This window comes from Filicampus tigris, chromosome 21, assembly GCF_054856515.1.
Source record: "Filicampus tigris isolate MCC_2025a chromosome 21, RoL_Ftig_1.0, whole genome shotgun sequence".
Lineage (NCBI taxonomy): Eukaryota > Metazoa > Chordata > Actinopteri > Syngnathiformes > Syngnathidae > Filicampus > Filicampus tigris.
In genome coordinates, this window is record NC_141237.1 from 2588611 (window position 1) to 2606361 (window position 17751).

The 17751-nt window shown below is 42.3% G+C and overlaps 1 protein-coding gene across 3 annotated transcripts in view; it reads left to right on the top strand.

The window, feature by feature from the left end:
• The first annotated feature begins 1521 nt into the window (after positions 1 to 1521).
• Positions 1522 to 17751, top strand: part of LOC147127124 (uncharacterized) — a 32599-nt gene continuing 16369 nt past the window's right edge. The window contains exons 1-4 of one of the 3 annotated variants that reach the window (XM_086020554.1): positions 1522 to 2122; positions 2204 to 3783; positions 4442 to 4518; positions 9375 to 9439. In XM_086020554.1, coding sequence (XP_085876680.1) covers positions 4442 to 4518; positions 9375 to 9439 — 142 coding nt within the window. In that variant the 5' untranslated portion in view covers positions 1522 to 2122; positions 2204 to 3783. Of the gene's footprint in view, positions 3784 to 4441; positions 4519 to 9033; positions 9274 to 9374; positions 9440 to 17751 lie in introns of those variants that run through there. The other 2 variants (XM_086020555.1, XM_086020556.1) reach the window with 2 other exon arrangements.

Below are 17751 nucleotides of genomic sequence, written 5' to 3' on the forward strand. Positions count from 1 at the left end.
CGTGCAATGACTTTGCTCTCTTTGTGTGTGGGGGTGCGCGCTCGGGGGCTGTTTTTTCAACCAATCTGATTTAAAATTCGCCTCAGAATAACAACGTCCTCTTGATTGGTTGGTCGGGTTACAGATGTCTGAGCTTCTGAACAGCTCCAGATGAACACGGTGCAGTTGCGAGAGGTTAACGTTGTAAAAATGGCATTTGGGGTGGGGTGGGGTTAGAGGGGCGGGGGCTTTGGAGTGGACGGGCACAAGTGGGCCACTGTTTCCTCTGCGCGCACCTGCCCGCCTCGCCGCAGGACTAAAGGCCGAGTGTGTTTGTGTGTGAGAGAGACGGCACAAAGAAGACTTTTAACTGACCGCATATCTTACACCCAAATACACAAGTTGCAATTTGCAATGCGTTGGGTTATTTTCAACCTTCATATTCGTCCGAACTGTAACCTTTGTTTTCTCCTAGAATCGGATAATTTAAAAGTACTTAATCATGTTTTATTTACATTTCTACAGCATTCTATTATATACCGTGGTGTGACATTAAAATGGCAAACTGATTCTTAATGTGTGAAAAACAATCAAAACTGTGGTGGGAGCGGAAAACATCCCCCAATCTCAGCGCTGGTAAAACAGCAAGATGTGTTATTGACTGAGCAATTTAACCCTTCGTAAAATCAATGCGAGGACGAGACGCAAGTTTTTTTTTTTTTGTTTTTTTTTGCTTTTCGCCAAGGCAATTTGCGACCAATCGATTGTTTTTCACCTCCTCGGCTCCTTTCGCCTGATCAAGACAAAGATAATTGACTGCTTTGTACTTTTAATTGCTATCCGTAAAGTACACGAGAAAAAAAAAGACAAAACTTTAAAAATCACTAGCCCAGATTTGCAGCATGGGTCGGCTACAACCATGAGCTACATTGTTAGCTCCATGTGTTCACGCCGTCCATTGAAATGACTGGAAATGCAGATCAGCTTACCTTTTGTCTTGTTCATTTTTCCTCACGTTTCTACAAAGGTTCAAACCATTCCTACTTCAGATTATCCAGCGCACATACAGAACTATTCATGCCCCAATTTTCAGAAGTAAATTACATTGATTCACTGCAAAATATGTACCAAAATATCAGGAACAACTCTCATTAGGATGCATTCCACATTCTTCAACTGAGCCTGTAATTGATCATGTTGACCGCTAAGTGGCGCAACTGCATCGTCATTGTGCTTTCAAGGGCCACCGGGATGCATTGTGGTCATCCGCAGCGGTGCGTTTCAAGATGTTGGCCTCCGAAAAGCAAGACGAATGTTCTTGATCTAATCTGAGGCCAGTTAAGAGCCAACATTATTTTAAAGGCGTATCTTCTCCTCACGTGTCATGTGAACGATCAACGACATCACCGTTTGGAGATTGATGTTACCCAATAAATCCCTTCAAGAGATTTATTTGTTAACATCAATCCTTCATGCACTTTAGTTTCATTTTTTCATTATCTAAACAGGGTTAATGGTTCGGTTTTTGTCAGTTCTTATAAAATTGTATTTTATTTATTTATCACCTGATTTTAAACTTGTAATCACTGCATTAAAAGTGATTATTTTTTTATGTCATGAAATGCCTCTGAACAAATATATCATTTCAAGCGCATTTCTTCACGTTATACATGTACTCAAATTAAATCAAATAATTCATTGCAAATAATTATTAAATAACGCAAAAAATGACTCATAATTAAAATGATTAAAATCAATTACCAAAAAAAAATAAACTGCTTAGAATGTTTAGTTTTTTTAAATTAACGCGTAAATAAAACGAGTGATTTAAATCCGTCAAACAAAATACACATTTGCTACAGATGTGCAGCGACACCGTGTGGACATGTTGTAGACGTGCAGCCTCTCACATGCGCGCGCACACACAGAGCAGCTAATCTCCAGCCAGATCGCATAAAATGATCACTTGTTACTTGGCTTCTTCTCCTCCTTCCCCACAATCATCCCTAGTAAGTCACGCACGGACCCGCCCACTCCCACCGAGACTCTCTCATCCCTGTGGGAAAGCGTGCGGGAGGGGGCTCAAGGGCTTCTCAAGTACTTGCTAGCCACCGAGGGCCAACAAGCCGACAAACTAAGAAAGGTCTGACTGTGAGAATCCTTCGAAAAACATCTAAACAAGTCAAATAACATTTCTGCTATTCTGTCTGTCAAATGCACGCAGGTTCGCCTATGCCCCTTTTAGCCAATCACAGAGGAGAAGAAAGTGGCTTGTGGAGAAGGCACAATCATGATGTCATCATGATGACACGATTTTTTGCAGGGGCAGGCGGGTAATGACATCATTCTTGGCTCCTGTCGAGGAGGAAAGAAATTGCCACCTCAGCGTTTTCTCTTTGAACTCTTAAGGCTTTGTTTTTGCCGGGAGAAACAATGGAACGTCAAGCGACGAGGTGTTGAATCATTTTATGTTGGCACAACGCTATCGGGAAGGCCATTTGTCGACTTTAGTAAGGGGAGTACAACACATGAGTGACACGCTTTTCCTGCGCCACGTAAAAGTTTAATGACTGCTATTTTTGTGATTTTGTCCGGTTGCACTTTCTCCTCGTGGGTTCTCATCGCCTTCAAGTTATGGCCTGTATATATAAATAAAGTTTTACCCCCATACACATACCCGCCACTTTTTTTCATATTGAAAAAAAAAACTATAACACTAATAGTAATACTGAGGTCTGTCAAGAGAATAAAAAAAAGATTGATTGTGATCTGTAATTAATTGCTCAAATTAAGATGTTTTTTAATCCCACTTAAAAATTGCTGAGAAAAGCCCCCCCATTGTCTATATGAATGTATCTGTATTTATTGTGTACAACTTTTTTTTCAATGACCCAGTCATTTGCCACCTTGAGGAACTGTTTTTCGCATTTATCAGCCCCATCCCTGGTTTCTGTTTTCACGAGGATCAGTGCAAAATGAGCTGTAGTTCCATGTCCAGTCACTCCCCAAATAACCGTGGTTGCGAGTTGAGGTCCAGTGATCTGCGGTTATAGCAATATATTTGTCTGAATACCCCACCAAAACTTGCTTTTCTTTTCACCGTCATACATCTTGCCAAACACAATGACAGTGTCCACTTCAGGGTGTGACATTGACCGTTGTTTTTTACGCTCCCAACAAGTCGAGTACACACGCCACGCATCAAAATGGATTTCATCGTCGTACAGAAACAGTAAAATTAGAGATTAAAAATGAGTTTAATGCGATTAAAAAACAATTTCGCATTAACTCATGACTGTAATTAATTGATCGCAATTAATGCACTAATTTGACACCCCAAGTAAAACTGTACTAATTTAGGAGGTTGAGTTGTAGTCATACACTATTGTGCCAATGGGGGTGGGGGGGTGCGCAATGGTCTTGTCAGCAAAGGTAGAAGAAGAAAACCGGTGTCTTTTTTTGCCCTATTCCTAATAAAAACGCCAAATATAGTACAGTAACAGAAAATTAGGATTATAATTTGTTCTGAAGGTTTAAAACATACAAAATACTAGTTTTATCCGTTTATTTTTTTTAAATAATGAACATTTCCTGATTATTATTTTTTTCAATCTTCTTTCACCCCATTGTGTCATTTATTCCTTGTGTTGATTTAAGATGGGAACTTTTCTCTGTCCTTTTTTTTTTAATTTTTATTTTTATGTCTCCCTGTGCCCTTCCTTCCTTCCTGACCAATGATGAGCGCACGATGGCAAGAATTCAAGTGGAAAAGTTTGGTGGATTTACCCGAGCTGGAGCACTGAGGTAAATGTTCATCTGTCCGCTCTGCATGAGAAAAGAAATTTTTAAAAAAAACTGCAGAGGTTTAGTGGAAAGGGTTTTATGTAACACTTGGCTGGAGCGCAATGTCGACAGTGACTTGGAAAAGATGTGATATGAACTGAAGTATTTGGGATAGTATGTCACATTCAAACTTAAGATGGAGTCAACATTTGACTGATGCCACAGCATTATTTTTGATTGAAATGAAGTTCCTTAACCAACTCCAACATAGTTCCTTGCTAACAAGATGCTGACACAGCAATACAGTACTCTCGGTGGCAGCCTGCTGTGTGTCCTTGTGGTTAGCATGTCTGCTCCACAGTTGGGAGGTTGGAGGTTTGAATCCGGGCCTTCCTGCGGGCTGCCCTGGAATCAGTCAATGCTGCAAAATGTTTTGGTGAACAATTCCGATCTCAGACAATGATTGCTTGATAAATTGATGGAGTGAGAGATTAAGACTTGTAGAAAAAAAATCCACACTGTGTCGGTTTGGATCCAAGAGACTGAAATGTTTCTTCTCTACCATCAAAAAGGTTCTAATGGAGATAGATGAACTGCGCTGTTGGAAATCCCTTTTGAGGATTTGCACTTTTGACATGACAAAAACCAAAGTGAATAACGACCTTTTTTTCTGACGCAGATGATTATTCGCCGATGTGTCCAACTACTGCCGAGGAGGACTTACTCAATGTCGGAGTTTTTTTGCTTTAAGTATCGGTGAGTGACTTTTTTTTGGATAAACTATTGCTATGCGAGTAAAATGTACTCAAAAAACATTTAGTTTTTTTTCCAAGTAAATATTGCTCCAAATGTTTTTCATTGTTGAATTTATTCTGAATATTTTTCTCTCAAATTTTACTCTGTTTAGACTGAACAAATATTGTCTTTTTAGACTAAAATGTAGTCTACGAAATTTACTGTGTACCTGGTATAGGTAATATCATATACTATCGTTATATATCGGGCCCGAGCAAGGTGGAGGTTTTTTTTTTTTTAACCAATGCCGATTCTGATATTTAGTACAACAAAATTCCAATAACCGATTAATTGGCTGAGTAGTGAAAAAATATATGCAATGAGTAAAATAACTTGTTTTTTAATTCTTTAACACAACAAAAAAGCATGGATTAAATCCAAACATTTCACTGTTTTACATTACATACTTTGTCCTTTCGTTTGTGTTTAACTTTACAACAGAGAGAAAAATCAGTAAAGAATGGCCAATATTTTGCTGAATGTGTTTGGGGATGGGATGTTTGAATGTCTTATGTTGTAATGTGTTAACGTGTAAAAAAAATAAAACAAAATCAATCCTCGAAAATAGGCAAAACATAGACAGAGTTTTGCCATCTTTAAAAACACTAATATCGGTTTATTAAATCGGCCAACCAATTAATCGGTTCAGGCCCTGTATAGTTTGGTGCAACTTCAGGGTTGCATTTTTCCGTATAAGATTCTGTTGAATTTGTGAAATGGAAATTGTAACGTTCATACAACTGTAAAAAGTAAGTAACCACTGTTGCTAGATGGAAGACTTACTTTTTTTTTTTTTTTTTCTAATGTGAAAGTCATGTTCGGTATTCGTATCAGCCGAAGACACAAATTGCAAACAGTGGCCTTGCGCAAGTGTAATTCCAAGGCAAGGTTGAAACTGGAATTTTTGTCTTTTTGCGAGATAGAAAAAAACCAAAACAAAGTCAAAGTGGGCTTCAAGGTGTATTTAAAGGTATGTAATTAAATACATATTGAAAAGAACCAGTCGTACTACAATTGTGGACAATCGAACAAATCAACCCAACCCTGACTGGAGCCTCCCCGTAGGTGCGCAGGAGTTCATTTTTTCCGTCTTACTTTCCGCTCGGCTCTGCAGCCTGGCCAAGCGCGGGATGAATGAACAAAGTCTGGCTGCCTGACTTACGCACACGCACACACGCTTACCTGACGACTGACTGCTTGCGCTCGGCCTTTAAAGTCCAAACAGAACGACACCACAGGAGTGTCAAATTGTAATTTAATTCACGTTTGAAATGTCATTTTCAACTGTGAATGTCAAGCTCGTCTTTTCATTTCGTTAGGCGACGAGATTTGTTTATTTGCATTCCGCTTTGAGGACATTTTTCAGGTTGTGATGCTGCAGGCGCAATGTTGGACATTCTCGGAGGCTTTTTCTTTTCAAGATCAGCTTTCACTCCTAAAAGCAGACGTGACCTTTCGGCTCAAGTCGCTGCCAATCTCTCTCAGCACAGATAGACAAATAACCCCCCCCACCCCTCCACACAGCCCCTCTTTTTCCTCTGACAACCCCCCATCCACCCCCCTGCTGTCGGTGGCTGCTCTTTTGTCAACTAAACATTTGGATTTCAGCTTCAAAGCACACACACACTGAGACTACACCCCCCTGCCACCCCCCCCCCCCCCACCACCTCATTCCCAAGACAAGCAAGACTGTCGTCGTTTAGATCGGCAGCAAATTAATTGACTAAAATTATGACGCTATGAATGGGTTCTATCGTTCATATTCATATGGGTTAGTCATTTACAAATGAAGGAAAATGTCAACAAAAAGAGCAATTTCGCAATGATTAAGCGGGCCAAAAAATCTGGGATGCAGCCCTTTTGTTTACATCATTCCCCACATTGGAAAGGTTCGCCCTTGGCCCGTGTCCGTGTCGTCCACTTAAAAGTTTCTGAAGGTACAAGCCGTCGCTCTGCCAATTTTTATGTCTTGAGTTGAGAGCAAAAAGCAGCAGAGAGTGAACAATTCTTACTTGAATTTGAAATCGACACATAAAACCAAGACAACCAAAGACCAGCGAACCGACAAAAGTCGGCCAGCTTAATGCTAACACACATCACAGAAGGCCGCAGACAGGCTAATGAAACTAGCATTGATGTTGTGGTAGTTGTATTCACATGCATGTATTCTTTATCCCCTGCAAAAAGCTACCAATGTGACTGCAGCTTTCTGAGTCACTTATTTGCAAAACGCTTTTAGTTTTCAGTTCAATGGTGGGTTGTCCACTTTTTAGTCCACAAAAGGTGGACTTGTGCTGGGTTTCCATTTGGTATCCTTGCAGTCGCACTTTGATGAATCCAGTTCATACTGGATGGTCCGAAGCCACTGCCAGGATGTTCTAAAGCCTCATAAGGGGACACAGATCTGAGATTGGAACCCAAGACGCCCCTGGAGGACGGCCATGCACCCCCCCATGGGAGTCCCTGCCTTAGACCAAGTCGAGACGTCAGCAGGCTGCGCACTCGACTTGTCGTCTCCAACATGGAAATTCCCCCCATTCCAAACCCGGTCCAGATGCTGCCTACAGATGTCTTTTATTTTGTTTTTAGAGAGGCCAGACAAGCAAAATACAGACCCAAAGTGTTGTCCGGAACACACGACCAACCCCCCCCCACGGCGCCCGCTCACCTTGTCGAGTCACGGCGGCATGACGTCACGACGCAAACGTTCGCCGGGGACGAGTCCAGACGTTTACCACCGAGGTTGTCATCTGGTAAAGCGGCTAATTGGATGTGACACCACCGTTGGTGGGAATCACAACAGATGTACTTTGTGAGGCCAGCAAATGACGGCAGCGGTGAAATATTTTGGATTTTTTTCAGATGTCATTTCAGGGCGAGGATGCTTGTGTTGAAAGAAAGAACTTGGACACCAGCAAGGTCCCGTGTCGGCTCTTTCTCGGGCCAGGACGGTGACTGGAACGTACCAACAACAGCAATTCGGAGGAGGTGGCCTGTACCTACAGGGGGCGCTATTTTGCGTACTTAAATCCAAAGAGAAAACGCTTGGGATGGAATTCATGAAAATGAAATATCGTCAACAAGCACATTTGTATTTTTTGACCCCAAATAGTCATTTAAGTTAAAAAAAAAAAAACATTGGGAAAACTGGCAACGTTTTCATTCATGGTCATTTTGTTTGATTGGCACTCCAATTAAGATCCACAAATTTGAACGACCCCAACCAGCATGACCTTGAATCTTGAGAGGCATGGAAGAAATGTCCAAAAGTAAGTTTGGAAGCCAACCGGCAGTCGACATGGTGGAGGCCTCCGCCGCGCGAGGCGTGAGCGTCTTATCGGCGAGGCGGCCTCTCTCGCGGCGTCCCTCGCATGCCGGCATGTCGCCTATCAGTCCCACGCTGTCAGGAACGCACTCTAAACGCGACTTTATCTTCACCATGCGCCGCCGTCTTTGCTCAAGGAACATTCCGAGTGCCCCTCCCGCCCCCCACCTCCTGTCCCCCGCAAAAACTCTTGAGGCCAGACAAGGTGGCAGACAAAAGGACGATGACATCACACATCAGCTTCTTCCCATAGATTAGAGTAGCACGTTATTCGGCCCACAAATGGGGAAATTCCGATTTTATAGCAGCATTAGCATCGCGCAGTATGCGAAAAGAAAGCTCGAACATTGGGAAGAGCCACGAGACAAACTTCATGGTGGAAGGTGGAAATGGAGGAAGCTTAATGCATTAATTTGTAAAAATCCATCTCAAAATTGGGAAAAAACTCAACTTTAAGAAAAAAAAGCTTTGTATGATACCACTTTTTTATACCACTAATTCTAAAATCAGAAATCCATAATTTTCAATTATTGTTCATGTTACTGTAATAGAAAATGATTGCATAATCCCAATGGTATTATTTATTGCACATAACAATTTGAAATTTTGGCTCAGATTTTAGCAAGGATCATGCAAGACGATTAAAATCGATAAATCAAAGGCAATTTGTATTGTCAAGTGTCAGGCATACCATTGCTAAATAATGAGCTACTAGCATTTATAAGGCATAAAACACAAGAACTCGAAGTGATCACTATTCGGCAACAGGCAGATTGCCTTCATTGTTCTCATTTGATGATGTTTGCACATTTTGGACCATTATCCGATGGTTGCCGTCACGCTCATAAAATGTCGTTTTTGGGATGTGCCGTCACTTGGTCGCAAAACGACGACGCTGGCTGAGCGGAATTACATCAGAGAAGAAGCCTTTAATGTACATTTGAAGCCATTTTCAGGATAATTAAAGAGAGGATCGACGGCTGCGAGGATGTTTTGAGGTCAAGGCCACACGGGGAGAGACTTTACATCAAAGTGAAAGTGAGGAAGAGGAGGAAGACTCGACTGCTCTGTGCGCGTGTGTGTGTGTATTTATGGGGTGGGGGGGTGGGGGGGTGGGGGTTGCGGGGGACGACACATGGGATTAGAGGCCGGTGGTCCGGAATCAGGTTTCAAACTCCCCTTCCCGCCCATTTTTGGGGGAGCCGGTGCACTGAAGCTGCTTTGTGTTGACCGGGAGGAGGAGGAGGAGGAGGAGGAAGAGGCAAAGCCGAGCATTTAAGCTCGGAGGGTAGCCGCAGGAGTCAGAGTGGACTCCATCTCTCTCTCTCTCTCTCTCACTCTCACATGAGCAGGGTTTAGTTGTGAGCCAACGCTGTCAAGATGAACTCACGGTAAATAAACAAAAGAATGGAAAGGAATACATCAACTTTGAACTGAACAGTTGATCTAACTTTTTGTGTTTTTTTTTATTTTTATTTATTTTTTTATGCAGGATTCCTCCCTGGTGTGTTGGATTATTTCTAACTCTGAGTTTGTCGGCGTCTGACCAACCGGACGGTGAGTGTCCTCTCGCTCGGGTTATGACGATGCATAGTGAGTTGACTGGAGAATGAATGAGACGGTTTTGGTTCGGTTCTGACTTGCAAAAGTGTTGCGGTGAAATAGAGACGTTTCAGCTCTGACAGGTGACAAATCGAGCAAGTGTCCCTCTTGCGTTTGTCTACATTTGCTTATTTTGAGTTTGAACGGCACTTAAAGTTGACATTCTGCCATTTTATTTGTCATTTCACAAGACACCAATTGAAGTCACATGATAATTTTTGGCTTGAAGTGCACTAAAAGTTAATATTACATTTGTAGAAGGCGGAATGCGTATGGATGACATACGAATAAAATGTCAACTATGTGCGCTGTTTAGTTTCTGCAGTTTGCTGAGTCAGCCATTTTATTAAGTAGAACACCTAGTGTGTCTCTGCATGACAAATATTTAGAGGCATCTATCACCTTTTCTTAAGACATTCCCATTTTTTAACGCCCAATCAATGTATATTGGTGGTAAAGTAAATAGAGTCAAAGTAATAGAGTAAATGTACTCCGTCAGTCACTACATGTGCCCCAATACTGTGGGTGGCCATGTTTGTGCTTTTTATGAGATTTTTGGCCACACAAAGCTTCAGAGGCTCATGTTTTACAACCACTGCCTAATGACAAAAACCCTGAGTGCATGTTTGCGCCGTTTGATAAGATCAGCTTTTAATGTGCACTGATTGGACAACCTCTCGAGGGACTTGAACGTGAGCACACACTGCAATTAGTTGGTAGGAAGGTGGAAGTCCCCTTAAATTCCAGAGAACTGGATCGCGTTTGTCACGTTTTGTTCCCATGGTTACATCACAGCTTGGATGTTTGATTAGGTACGCCACTGTAATCTAATATCGTCAACAGATTCACAGATTTGACTGCTTTGCCTCCATCTTGTGGCACCTGTAGTCAATTATGAACCGTAAAAAACTCAGATTGTGCCGGTGTACCCAATGAGTTGGCCAGTGAGCAAGGGCTTGACTCCGGAATGGTGCCGGCGTCCGGGCAGCCGTTCGGTTATCTGGAGCTGTTATCGGCGCGTGACAAAAGCGGCATTGTGCTCGTTTGTTACCTCTCACGCAGTAATTGGGGAACCTTCCTTAACGAGAGTGGACTCCCTCCAGACAGAGCAGGATTGTTTGTCGTGAAAGTATGAAAAAGAACCCCGCCTGGGAAAACGACTCAAATAAAACTCATTTTAAGAGGAAGGAGATTGGTGCTGACTTGTGATGGTGCTGATTAGACTGGTGAAGGTGTAGCGTTCATATTTTGTCACACTGATGATTCAGCTCATCTTTCTACACCATATTTGTGTTGATTTGTTTTATATCATCAAAAGCTGGTAATTTGATGAGCCTAGCCTCTTTAGCACTGCTAAATCTGTGGCAAACAAACAAGCCACACAGAAATGTTGTTACTATCCATAACTTTATTAATTCAATGTTATTATACAGGGTTCTTGATAATGTGACAGTTCAGTTCCGCAGCCATTCCTTACCCACCCATTGTGTAAAAAGATAATGAAGTATTTTAACGGGGGGGGGGGTGGTCTTCACAGGCTAAATAAAGAGCACACCCCCTCTGTAGTTGAGGTAAATAAAGAAGGGAAGAGTTACGCTAAACAAACATCACATTCCACTTGTCACCAAACTTGCAAATATGCCTTGTTATGAGTTTACTTCTGAGTTTTCCTCCACTTTTTTCCTTTTTTGTGCCCATCAAAATAACTTCAAAGTGTGTTTTGAAAAGGAAATGTATAAAAGCCCCCACACAGGAAGCGACATCGGCGTGGCGTGGCGTGCTATCTAAATGGAAGGCCACAAATCAAAACACAAGGGGGAAACAGGAATGACTAAATTAACTCATGGCCGAACAAGAATCAACTTAGAGTTCTGGAAAAAAAAAAAAGGCTTTCAAATGAGATGACAAACACAGGAAGTGGTGGCGTCATATCACACCTTGCTTTGGTATTGAAGTCTTGTTGTAATTTTTACAATTTAAATAAAAGAATACAGTAAGATCTAAGTGGTTGCTTGGGAAACAGTTGTTGACTGTTAGCATGTTAGCTCAGACATTTAATGAGCGTGGGAAAACCTTGGGGTTTTTCACCCTTCACAGTTGAACTTTATGGTCTGGTTTAGTCAACGTCATGGCTTCTCTGTGTAGCTAGCTTTTAGCATGTTAGCGCTGACATACCGGCTGTCATACAATACTGGTGCATCCCTGACTTGTTTTTGGGCGTTAACCAATCCAAAGTTAGGGAGGCATCATATGGCTTCTCTGTGATGGTTGTTAGCTTTTATGACATTAGCATGTTAGTTCAGAAATTCCTTAAGTGTGGTAAAAGACTGTGGTTTGTGTTTTCAGGTAATCTGGCCATTTCATGGTTTGGTTTGGGTTGGTTTGGTTTGGTTTTAGGCGGTTAATTATGGAATTATTGTCTGTAATGTTGCTAGCTTTTGTATGTTTAATGTTACTAAAGCTTGGGAAAGGCTGATTTAATGGCACATATTTGAGGCAGTCCGGCTTTCATTGAACCTCTTGGCCCCTGGTCTGGTTTAAAGAAGTTAGAAAGCACCATGGCTTGTCTTTGATATTGTTAGCTTTTAGCATGCTAACATCAACATTTCCAAAATTTGGGAAAGGCTGGTTTAATGACTCTAGCCGACCCAGAAAGACAGGTTAAAACTTTGGGAAATATCATGACTTTCCTCTGTGATGTTGTTAGCTTTTGGCATGTTAGCTTTTAGTGGAACATCCCAAAACGACGCAACGCATCCCAAAAGCGTTTGTTGATCTGGGAGCGGCTGGCATCCTGGTGTGTGGAGCGCCTGGAGCTTGCTCGCATGGAAAGAGTCGGTCAGAGCGGAAAATAAAGATGGGGCTGAAAACAAGCAGGTACTGTTATGTTGTCAAGCCAGAAGGTCACTAAGTGTTGCGGGAGTGATGACTTCAACATCCTCAAAATAAAAGTTTACAATAACATTATGTTGTAGTAATGATAATAATGTGACAACCTAGCATCTTTAACCCCTAGCAACCAGTGAAACTGACTGAATAAACAAATTGAAAATATGAATTCGACTTTTATAGTTTTTTGAGGAAATCTGACTAAATCACTAAAGATTGATTGATTCTCAGGTTCCGTAACGCTGCTTGTTATGCTGTGTTACTTTGTTTACTCAGCTGGGCTGCAGCTGCCTTTTTTTTCAAGTACACTGCAAGCAGCAGCCCATCAGCATTTGAAGTGAAGGTTTACTCCAATTGTTGGCTGGTAAACGTGAACAATTCAGTTCCCGTCTTACAAGGTCGTTTAAATTAACCAAAGTTTACACTCCGCCGGCCAAAGTTGATAAGCAGAGCCGCTGGCTGCTCTTCTGTTTCTAAATATTTCTACTCGAAAAGTCGCAACCCGTTGCAGTGTTGATGTTTATGAGCGAGATGAGGATGGGAAAGTAAGTCACTGAGGTGTTTGCCTCTTGTCTTCTTTTTGTCACTACATAAATGAAAAACAGCTAATTTTAAGATTTATTAGAAATAAAAATATATATATATAATGCAACAAAATGATGGATATGTATTATTCTTTTTCATCTTCCTTCAATTATCTTCTTTTTTTAGTATTGAACATTCAAACTCAAATTGAATCAGTCTCACATTCAATCCAGCATCAGCATCAGCTCTTCAGCATCACACACAATTTCCACCGAAATTGCACCCTCAGATTAACATGTGGTCTCGAACAAGGCCATCGCGGCTTCCCTCTGCTTTTGTGGTCGCCTCGTAATCGGAGAGCGAAAGTTGCGGGCGAGCTGGACGCCTTGGTGTTTAACAGAACGTCATTACGCTGGTTAGCGGGACCGAGACGATGAAGTGAGACTAGATTTTGTCTGGCAAGCAGGTGTGTAGTGTCTGTCGTTATTACCTCTGTCTAGTGAGGAGAAGCACTTTCACCTTGTTGTCTTAACACAAACTACCGAATCTCATTGAAAAGATGATTCAGCAGTATTTCCTCTACCTTCTGTATCAGTTTGTGTTTATCATCCAATACATTTACAATGAAACGTAAGATATGCTAACAATACAAAATCACAATCTGGTTATTTTGTCCATCCCCTCACTGGATTTTGTGTGGGAACCCCAAAGATGTCGGAAGAAGTGCTACTACTAAGGAAGCACAAAAACATCTTAGAAATTTTTCAGTCTCTACTTCGCCAGAAATTGACAAGAACTGTCTGAAATTGGTAGTAAAATCGAACAAGGCCTGGAAGTTAAATCGTCAGTTTCTGGCAAAGCAAACAAAACAAAACATGTTTTCCATCACAACCACTCACTGTGAGACTTTCTGCAATCAGACTTCTCAGGGCGTGCCATCCACACACCAGGTGCTTTCATTTCCCAGCATCGGTGACCAATTTGTTTGCAGGAGACGACCTGGAACCAATTGGCTCGCAAATCATTCGCACCAGCTAAACTGTTTAGGAACACAACAAATTGAGATTTAGAGGCCGAAAGTACATAAACGCCGAGCAAAGTTTCTGTCAATTGGTCAGCTGGAGCAGGAAGTGACCCAACACAGTCCAAAAAGGAGCAAGAGAAGCTGACAGGCTGCCAGCGCGTACTTGTTTGTGGATTTTTTTTGGGTGGCTGGCACACACATGTGACCTGCTCTGTTTTAGGAAGAAGAGAGGCCATCGCTTCCAAATCTGGAAAGCTTTTACGGCCTGAGAAAGCAAAAACGCAATGCTGAAACTTCAACTTGCAAAGTTTTCTCCAGTTCTTGAGCGGGGTTGCTGACTTGCTACTGCTGTAAAACTGTCTGGGAGCATGTACTTGACGCTAACAATAGCACTTTGTTTGACACAAAAACAGATTTTGCAGCAATAACAGCTACTTCTACTCTTTATAAGAAGTCACAGTATCTCAAGCTCCATTCCGAGCCTTTTTGGCTTGTTCTTCCACATCAAAGTTGTGGAAACTTATGCCTTTAGAGAGACTTGGTTTGTGGACTGGGAACAGAAAAAGAGCTTCCCCCAAATGTTTTTTCCAAAGTTGGAATCTTCCGATTATTGACAGACAACTAAGGTCTCTCGTCCAACGCGTGAATATGAGGTTGTTTCTCTAACGAGGAAAACTGGCATTGAAAATGAATGAAAGGTCTTGAGTCCAATGTTTGCTTGATTATGTCCGTATACTTTTTCCCACCTGTGTATTGTACTGTACTGTAAGTGCCAAATGGCACTTGGCCTCTCCCACTGCTGGGGTGTTTGTGATTGTGTCTGGACCCAATTAATTACTTAAGGAACTTTTAATTCGACATGTTTCCACATCGCACTTTGGCTCTTAGTATTTCTGCTCTTGATTCCGCTTCCCGTAAATGCTGTGAGAGCAGCAGGGACCGTTAAACAAAGTGTCGGCCCTTGTCAGAATGTTTTCCAAGGATTTCAGGCTGATCGGGACTCTCTGGAAGTGTCCGCGTTGGAGTCTCCGTCAACTCGACTGACGGAGAAGTCGAGCCAGAGCAGATGGTATCACTCAGAAGCACCCCGCTTCTCCCCCCGCCCTCCCCTCTTCTCCCTTTCCATCCCCCCCCTGTAGGAACAGTTTGGATAAGTTACACAAGTATCTCCAATGTGATGAACACAAACATGGCGGGCCTTCAGCTGACTCTAAAGCTTTGGCACCCGTCACTAAGTGCGATGGAGGGTGCCTGGTGTCTTCAGGGACTGTTTTATGGCTCAGTGCTGACTCAGATGAAAGCTTGCTGCTAAGTTGCAGATGTTGACGTTAGAGTCGCACCTTGTCATGTTTGCAGGAGTTAAATGTCGCCGTTTTTTTGTGCTCAAACTCGTGTCTCAGTTGGTTTGTTTTTGGTATGCTCGGGAAGACATACTTGGCTAAACTATTTGGCCTTTGACTCTTTACTGAACCTGCCAGCACGCCGGGAAGCCAGAAGTCAGATAACACTGACCCCATTTTACACTTTTTGGTCAACTGAGAACTGCTTCAATGTTTTGATATTAACATCAGAATGTTTGGACCCAGAAGGAAAAGTGTCTTTTCAAACCTTACCCCTCCCACATACTGTAGTGGATTCACACAGTGAATACATTAACATGCATTAAATTTAACGTATATTTATGAAAGGCTGCTGTCTGGGGACAGACCTCCAAGAAAAGTCAAGTCCTGATCCCGCTTAAAATGAATTTTGGATGAAACACAAGAATGCGCTCCTCGCACCGCAGAGCCCCTCTGACGCAACCCCCCTCTCTCGCTTCTTTACCTGTCCCACAGAAGGCCCTCATTGTGTCCCAAAGTGCACCGCTCTCAGGTCTGGATTATTCCGGTTTTGACATCTAGAAACGCTTGAATGTTGCGATGACTCAGCTTGATCCTGCCCCGAAAGTCTCTCTCCACTCAAAATAATTACAGGGGTTCGTCAAATGGCGGTCCTGACATACGACGTTTCAAGGTGCTCAATCAACTCTTTTGCACGCTCAGTTAGTGATGTACCTAGCTCTTTTTCAATTGATTGTTTTATAGTTGTGGCCTAGAAGTGTTTTACATACTAATATTGACTTTAGACTACGACACAATCGGACTGGTAAACTAAGGACCCACTGCACTGAATCCAGTTTCTTCCTCGCCAAACTGGATTCTGTAGACTCTCCGAATGATTGCCAAATAGTAAATCCCCAAACAAAGCCAAATGCATCCAAGCTTCCAGAATCCTGCTCGAACTAATTTACTGTAACCAAGGTCGTCTCCGGCACTGAATTTCAGTTCCCCCAAATAAGATAACAGTATATTTCTCTCTTACATTCTAGTGTTCACAATTACCACAAGCTTGGCCTAAAAGTCTTAAGAGTCAGAATACAATGTATGTCTTTGGATGTTTACTGAGGGAAATGTGTCCCAAGAACTTGGCCAGGACCAAGTGCCCTCGATTCAGCCATCTTTCTTTCTATGTCAACCGACAACGCTGCCACTTTTAACATTCCTCATATGAACCTTCAGGCTCTGCTTTTGCTCCGTCACATTTCCTCAATGTGAGTCAGCACTCGAATGGGACAGGAAGCAGGTTGAGTGGTGAGCTGTGTCAGTCTGGTGTCCCCCCCCTGATTATGAGCTAATAATATTGACTTTGTAATCCCCAGGGGGCAATTTATCCATTTACTTGCATGAAGAAGTAAGGTCCCACGGCATACCACAAACAGGGTTGCAGTTGGGAGTTCTTTGCCTCGCTCAGAAGAAGTAATTAGTAAAGACAACTTGATCCAAGTAGTCTTTTGCCCCTAAGGCAAGTATTTACACAAAAGGGACCCCTAATCCCCATTCCCCTGAGTCAGATGTTTTGTGCATTGGGCCACATGGTGACACATTTATGGCTTAACAAAGGTTCCACTGCTTCTCATTGTTTAGCCACTACTTTATCTTGGTCTTGAGCTGAACATTTATCCTCCTTTGGGATCGATACATTCATTCTTTGGTCAAGCGTTCACAAAGTCAACTATAGTACCTTGTTGTACTTGTTTTGTCAGTGAAAATATGTCAAAAAGGATTAGAGTGGTGATGTGGGAAAGGAGGTACCAAAGGTGGAATCTGTAGACATCCGGTTGCTGTCCAGGTGTGACAAACCGGTGCAACTTTTCTTAAAAGTCAGTGAATCGCACAGACAAGTGTCATCGTCAGTGTTATTACGTATCAGACAACAAACAGAAGAAGCCAACGTCTGGGCCTCGATGAATGAATGTCTTGCGGCTTCAGCACAGATGAGATGGCGAGGGTGTGTGTGCGAGGTCGCTTTACAGCGGCGGCAACACTGAGTCATCCTTTGGAACGCTCGCCGACAAACTGCGGCACCAAAGGCAACACAATGACACCACGTGAGTCACATCTGAAACACCTGAAATGTCCTGAATGGGTCCAATTTTGATATTTTGGTCACATAGGGGTTTACTCACTTTTGTTGCCTGTGTTATTTTGAAGGGATTGAGAAATTTACACTAATATACAAGCTATACATTGACTACTTTGCGCTATAGCTAAAGGATAGTGTACTTCTTCAGTGGTGTTTCATGAAATGATATAATGACATATTTTCAAAAATGTGAGGGGGGTATTCACGTTAAATTGTACGTAGCTGATTTAAAACAGACGTAGGAAAGGAAGCTGAACTCGGCCATCTTCCTTTGTGAATGAATCCAGTTTTTGATTACAATCGCCGCGTTGCTCGTCCGGCGATGGCCTGCAGTGGAATTTCCCTCCAAACATTTGGTGTTGAAGAT